This window comes from Uloborus diversus, chromosome 10 (genome assembly GCF_026930045.1).
Source record: "Uloborus diversus isolate 005 chromosome 10, Udiv.v.3.1, whole genome shotgun sequence".
In the NCBI taxonomy this organism is placed as follows: domain Eukaryota; kingdom Metazoa; phylum Arthropoda; class Arachnida; order Araneae; family Uloboridae; genus Uloborus; species Uloborus diversus.
Window position 1 is genome coordinate 31,731,285 of NC_072740.1, and position 7,795 is coordinate 31,739,079.

The 7,795-nt window shown below is 34.8% G+C and overlaps 1 protein-coding gene across 1 annotated transcript in view; it reads right to left on the reverse strand.

Moving 5' to 3' along the window:
- Window positions 1-7,431, reverse strand: part of LOC129231347 (protein TRC8 homolog) — a 44,900-nt gene extending 37,469 nt beyond the window's left edge. The window contains exon 1 of the mRNA XM_054865640.1: window positions 7,155-7,431. Within this exon, the coding sequence (XP_054721615.1) occupies window positions 7,155-7,383 (229 nt within the window). The 5' untranslated portion in view covers window positions 7,384-7,431. The remainder of the gene's footprint in view (window positions 1-7,154) is intronic.
- Window positions 7,432-7,795: the final 364 nt, after the last annotated feature.

The window sequence follows — 7,795 nt, forward strand, 5'->3', positions numbered from 1 at the left end:
CACAATTTTAAAAATATTCAGATATACTAAGACTAAAATTTATAATTTTCTTTAAAAAATAGATTTTTTTCTATATATAATTTGTTTAAATATGAGGTGAATTTTAAGAAATTATCAAGCTGAAAATATGAACGATAAAACAGGTATTTAACGTTCAACAGAATTTTTTGTTCTCACCATAGTACTCAAAAATGGATTTTGTCAAGTTTAAGTAAAATTTTTCATTTTAAATCCCTTTTTTTTATTCCTTTGCAAATGTTGATTAGAAAATTTGTTCGATAATAATTTTTCAACTTAATCCTTTATTTAAATTCAGTAAAAATTCAATTATTTATGTAAAAATGGTTTAAAACAGATTGAGAGGCGTTTAAAAATGCCTAAAATAATTGGGCATATTTACAAAATTCGTATACATACCCTTTTCTATAACGCGAAATTTCGACTTACGCGAGGGGTCTTCGAACGCATCCCTCGCATAAGTCGAGACTCGACTGTACATAAATAATACAAAAATCATTAGAAATGTTCCTAATTTAGTTTGCTACATTTTGTGGAGTTCAGAAGGAACATAATGTTGGGGTCAAACCAGGTAGGTTGGTGCCCAACCTTCGGCCCGCCTACCAAATCCGGAACGATTAATGACAGTTTCACAAATTTGGAGCCAAATACTTGTAGGGGTGCCACCTAGGGGGTTTGGGGGGTCATGCCGCGGACTGCCCCATTGAAATTTTTAGGAGGGGTGTTTTGATGGGTATTTTTCATTTTGTGGGGGTGAGAGCTCTTGCTTTTGGGTGGTCTTTGGGATCTTTGGAGGGGGGATTGCGCCCTTGCTCATAGGGGGTGGGCACCCTTGAATTAAGTAATTGGTTTCTGAAAAACATACATTAAATGAATTAAGAATCAAAGTAATGTTAAAAGTAATTATTGGTTTTTAATTTTACATCTTTTTCATATTTCCCCCCTGTTATTTAGAAAAGAATGAACTATTTTGAAATTTTATATGTGTTCTGGCCCGTAAGAATGATTTTAATATGAGATTTGGACCTCGTTCATAAAAAGGTTGGGCTAAACTGTACTATAACATTTTGAAGTGGCTCAAAGCTAACTGGCATGGCTCAATTTACCCTCAATGAATGTACTAATTATATCCTTTACACGAAACCACTCCATACTCACCAGCTTTTAAACTAACTTTGTACAAATATTGGGGGAAGAAATGACTTCTTGAATTCAGATTTTATATCAATAATCTTTAAGAGTCCAAATTTTTGAGATGTGCTACAATTGTCACAGATGAGTGATATGTTCCGAAAGTACACAACAATCTTGGAATCTTAGAGGCAGACGACTAATTCTAACGAAGTTACAAGTATGAGGGTTTACAAATAGCAATGTAGTCTATGAGAAAACATGTGATTACCACTTTCAATCAATTTGTATTGATTTAAGCTTTTCAAAGAAATATGCTTTAGTTATCAGACGCCAAAATACACTATCGCCGCGAAAAATTAAACGGTTGGGCGTAGAAGAGAAACATATTTTGCTATTATGCGATACCCAGAAAAGTAACAGATTAAAATATTTTGTTTTATTAATTTATTCATTTAGTCAATTATTCATTCATTTAATCAATTTATTTAGAAGCTAAACAGCTTCACGTACATAGAGGACTGCGTGCCAAGCGCCTTGCCTCCGGACACACACAAGAAAGATTTACAACACAAGAGAAGGAAATACACCCATTGCCACCCAGGGCACCGGCGGAAATCGAACCCATGACCTCCGGCTTAGAAGACGAAGCTTCTACCACAGAGCCACGGAGGCCCCATTTAATAAATCATTCATTCATTCAATCAATGTATTATCTATTCATTTTTTCTTTTCAGACATTCCGAGAGAAATACTGGGTAACTTATATACAGCAAGTCAAGGCTTATTTGTTTTTCTTCAAAATTAGGAAACTAATGTAAAGTTATGAAACTGGGAAGCAAATGATCACACAAAAAACTTTTCATTTTATTACTTAAATAATTTCAATGATTTGCGTCATAAAAAGACCTGAATATTTGGAAGATGCTAATAATACAGAGTAAGAATAAAATTGAAAAAACTTTTTAGGGGAAACCTACAATAAATTTGGATTTTATTAGATTAAGTTTCACTGATGCACCCCATGTACAAATAAAAAGTCCTAATAAATATTTTAAATGAACATGTAAATAGAATTAGTTTTTTAAGACCGCTTATTCACCTAACAAGCTGGGCCAAAATTAGCAGTCACATTTTCTAGCCAGATCGAAAGTTTCTGCCCATTTCTTTCTGTATGCTCGAAGTAGATGAAATTCGCTAAAATTTAATGCCTAGACATCTTCACAGATAAAAATTTTGCAGCCCAGCCCTAAAACTTAACAATTGAATTCGGTCCTATCCAAGTTTTCAATAAATATCTGAAACCTGAAACTCTTTAATAAATATTTGATAGTGGAAGCATTGGCGTAAATAGCAATCCCGGCGTGCGAGGGGGGGGGGGGGGAGCGGCGAAAAAAGTTTGTGGGCGTACAATTCGGAAAGAATAGCAATATAAGTCGCAATGAAATTATATATATGTTAAACAATATATTTTCTCCTGAATCCAGTGCTGCAGTTCGGAGGGGGACAATGAGAAATGCCACCCCAAAATATTTAACTTTTTTTTTATTATAAAAATAATTCAAGTACAATGTAAATTTGTTAAAACCATCTTTTCTTTTAGTAAGTTCCTCCAAACATTTTTTTCCAGCTACAGCACAGCCTACATCCAAGACTTTCTGAATGAAATCTATACTATAAAGTCACCCTCCCCCCTTCTCCCCACTCTCAAACTCTCCCTCTCCTATGTCCTGCTCTCATGTACAACATTTAGGAGAGAGCTGTGCCTTGCCCCCTTATAGCAATTTTAAGCTCATCTCTGGTGCCACGGCACAAAGGTTTTTTTTTTTCTTTTTTTTTTCTTTTTTTTTTTACGATTTCTGTTTTAGATTTATTTGTTGAAAACCCTCTTCCAACATCAATCCAGCTATACAATAGTATTAGCAAATTTATAAATTTATCAAAGCAAAAAAAAAAAAAAAGAAAGAAAGAAAGAAAAAGTAGCAAAAATTGAGGAAAAATGACAACAAAACAATTTTTGAAAATCATTAACCCGCGAACGAATCTCAATCTTAAGTTTCTAAGTTCCGCCTTTTCATTGCAGTTACGATTTTTATTATCTTAAATTAAAATAAAATTAATGATTATAAATAACCATATATCTTTTCACCATAGTGTCTTTGTTTTTAGTTATTATTTAAATTTTTTGTAGTAAGTCTGAAATAGGGCGCACTTATAAAACTAGCGGGGGGGGGGGGGGGGGGCAAACCTGAGTCTATGTACGTTACTGATTGCAAACGTTAACTGTTCCATTTTCATTTCTGTAAACATATACATTTACGGCAATGGAATCAAACTAACTATTCAGCTGATATTATAATGGACAGCAAGGTTCGGTCATTTGGAAAAAGACTTGATGCGTGTGATCCTACAGCAGAAGCTCCCGACCTTTTCCCCCCTTGCGAACATCTTCCAAACTCAAAGAAGTTGGCACACACCTTGGATACTAAGCAATAAGTAACAAAATAACAAAAAAAAAAAAATTGAATTTTGTCATCTTGAATTCAAATTATGTTTTTCGCAATCACGAGTGTGTGTGTATATGTAAGCGTGTGTGTTTGTGTGGGGGGGGGGGTATGTGTGTGTGTGTGTAGGCATGAATGTTTGTGTCTGTGTGCAGACATGAGTGTGTGGGTAGTTGTGTGTATGTGAGTGTTTGTGTGTGTATGTGTTTGTGTATGCGTGTAGGTGTATGTATGTGTGTGTCGGTGTACAGATGTATATGTGTGTAGGTGCATGTATGTATGCGTGTAAGTGTAGGATATTGACGAAGCCTGGAGACTGTTTTCACTCGAGGTGCAGCATCGTGAGGACCCGGTCGACAGTGATGCTGCGGAGGGTAGAGGTGGGAAAAATGATAGGAACGTCAAAAACAGTCAAATGAAAGCAATAAGCAATCGTGATTGCTCAAAAAACGCGCAGTAAAATTTGGGAGATTTTTTTTTTAGTTTGATGCTGCTCCATAGTTTATAACAAGAACGAAAACATAATTGCAAAACATAGAATTACAAATAGTATTGCTACGAGCTAAAATGATCGCTAAGAAATGAATGCAAAACAAATTCACCAAAAAATAAGCAGTGATTATTCTGTGTTGAGCTTAAATCAACTTAGAAAAATTTTTGAAAATGGGATATTTGTGAAACAAAGAGCCTCCCCCCCCCCCCAAAAAAAAAAAAAAAAATTGGCCGAATTTTTTCTGACACAAGGGTACATTTGTCTCTATCATTAAATCAGAAGTCAATTAAGGAGTGATCTTTAAAATACCTTTCAGGAAACTGTCTCTAATTAACTAAATGAACTTTTTTCTTCCAGTAAAATGAGAGTTTAAATCTTCTTGAAAAGTAAGACGAGCCAGCCTGTTTGATAAGGATATTTTGCGCACATTAATCGTTTGATTGCTGAAGAATTTTCTTGTAATTATGCTATAAGTGCGGAATAAAATGCTTATATTGATAAATAATAGAAGCGTCTATTTTTCAATGTACGCATTTACTCTAATTTTTACACAAAAGGTAATTTCTAACAAAACAAATATTTTTAAGCTTACTTACTACAAGAGAAATTTCTACACAAATTTCATATTTTCCTTATTTATATATAGCGCAAATTAAGTTGCATGGTTAAATTTTGTCTTTTTTTTTTTTCTTTTTTTTAACTGCGTAAATCTCACGCTGCAAACTTTCACCCGCGAAAATTTTCTGAAGTAATTAATTTTTCATACTTCCTGTGGTATTGTTGGGTTGCTAGCCATTCTTTCTCTTTTTCGACACTAAAGCTGGAAGTGAATTTTAGTCTATGTAGTGTGAAAATTATAGCAACAAAAAACAGCATGATCTCACTTTTATGCATTTTTGACTCAACACAAGAGAAGAGCGATAGCTCTTCGCTGGACTCAAATGGTAAAGAAACTAAACATCAAAATATTTTAGACGCTCGCATATGCTCCATATAATGTTTTCATCAAGTAATGTTTTCATGCTAAGAGTATCAAATGTGCGAGAGACAAACACACAAATGAATGAAAAAGGAGCAAAATTTGCTTGAAACCGCTTGACCATGCGGCATGTTAAAACTCTGCCATTACGATATTTTTTTCACAAACCACCGGTTGGGAACCGCTGTCTTACAGCATCGGAAGTGTGATCCTGCATTGTGTTAATTCTACAGCATCGGAAGATTTCTAAGAGTTGTACTCTCCGCAATGTTCCAAAGATCTAAAACAACAATTAAAACTACTTCATTGTGTTTTCTGAGAATCGTACCACATCATGCGATCCTCGATATTATATTCGTCATTTTTTCGAAAATTGCTTAGCGAATAAGTAGATGGTGCTCAACAAATTACTATTTATATCGAAGAGAAAATAGTTAGTTATATGTTATAAATTAGCTTTGGGTGAACTCAGAGTCCTTGAGTCTTGTAATTCTTAGCTGTTGGGGGGATTTTTTTTTTTTTTTTTTTTGGTAACGTAGTTAGTGAGGTGGGTTGCACGTAACCCCAACATTATATTTCTCAAGTACTCTACAAAATTTTGCAGAGTTTTTTGTCCAATTCTTTTGGGGTGCAGGGCCGAATTTAGCTCCATGTAGGAAAATTTCCTATGATTTTTGTATTGTTTATTTAAGCAAATGCAACTGAAAGGGTACAGTAAATGACTTAAATGTACGTATAGAGTCATATATGTACACATTAGAAAATGCTTGATTGCAAAAGTCCAATTCTTCTGGGGTGCAGGGCTGAATTTAGCTAAATGCCGCCCCTAGGCAGATTTGAAATCTGCCGTCCTTCCTCCCCCCCCCCCCATAAGAGAAACAAAGACTCAAAAACACGCAAAAAAGTGCTCCTGAAATTTAAACTGTCAAGTTTATGAAGAAATGATGACCGTTTCACATTCAGGGGGGCACCGATGGGAAGTCACTGCAAACTATCAAAAAAATTCTTATTCGGCCAATTTTGCTGACGATTCGGAAAATTTGGAGATAATACTTCAACCTATCCTTTTTTTCTTTTTTAAAAATTTTCAAAATTGTTTTTAATGATGCCTAATGTTCTTTTTCATTAAATTTTATGTACATATGTATGATATGCGTGTAAGCTCGTGTTTTATCATTCGGTAAAATTAGAATTTTCCTCCTCCCAAAAATTTTAGTTCGATGCGCCTCTGTTTATATTTACGCTGACCAATTATCATGATTGAAAAACATTTGATTTTCATACGTTGTGAAACGCATTTCATTGTGTGAAAGTAATCATTATTAAATTTCCAAAAAAAAAAAAAGTCTGTGTGAAAAATAAAAGAATGCTTATATTTTACTTTCAATAATAAAAAAATCATTTAAAAATGTATGTATCAAGCAAAATTTGCCGTTTCTGATAATTTGCCGCCCTAGGCAACTGCCTACTCTGCCTATTGGGAAATTGGGCCCTGCTGGGGGTGTGATAGACCCCAACTCACCAGTTAAAGGTTAACGCAAGTCGGTAGTCTTGCCAAGCGAAGACATTTCATTTAATGTGTCTTATTTGAAACGCAGCTGAAACCATTTCTTCAAACAAAAACACTTCATGGGTGCCACTCCTAACCCCCGACACTCCTTTTAACCCCCTACTCTTTTGGTACCATCAGTCGCCTATGTCCCGATTAAAAAGAAACTTTTTCAAGGGAAATTTTCGGAACCTAAGAGAAATTTCTTTCTTTATTATATTAGGAACCAACCCATTTCACATAAAGGGATAAAACCATGGCACTTGGTAAATGAAGTTCAGTAATACATTAAACCCTTATCTTTGTCCATAACTGTTTGTTTCGAGAGACCTTTGCAATTATTAGAACCGGCAGAAAAAGTGACATCGGTTTTTGACATTTTCAACATTATTCAATCAAAATAAAAATTAAACATAACTAATATGCTCATAATTATTTTCTAATGGTGATATGCAAAATAGATTACCATTTCATACATACCTTGTGCATACATCAAGTAACAAAACAAAGAAAATCCAAAATTTTCGATTCCTGTCGTGGTCAACCAAGAACTATTTGACGAATTGCCTTCATTTCTGAATTCAGATATCAAAGCTTTAGTTTGCTTCGATATTCCCCATTCGTAATTTAAAATAGCATCAAGTAAAAATAAAGGGACAGTTCTGAGAAGAATGTCCAAAGCGGCTACAACTCTACTTTTTGCCGACATGCTGTCCGTTAGTCGAACTTACTGTTTACCTTCCGTATCCTTTCCCGACTTGAGTGCTTTCGAAGGCGAAAAATAGAGGTTGCCAGAAAACTTTGCCGTGAACACCTAGGTGTTGGAAGAAAACGCCAAAAAAGAAGGTAGAACTCAGTTTGAACTTGGATCAACTTCTCCAGCAAGTTCGTGATTGTGGTGAGTCAGTTTGAGTGGAAGCTGCCATTCATTCCTATTCCGTGCTCGTGGATAAAAGAGAACTAATATGGTTCTCTGTTGGGGGTAAAATTGGAGTGACAGGGAAAATTAAGGTTCATAGGAAAAATTATTGGAAGCGATTGAGCAGATGGTCTATTAGGGAAAAAATACGATGGAATCGTGAATGAAATTTCGCATTACAATATTAGCAGCAATAGAGAAA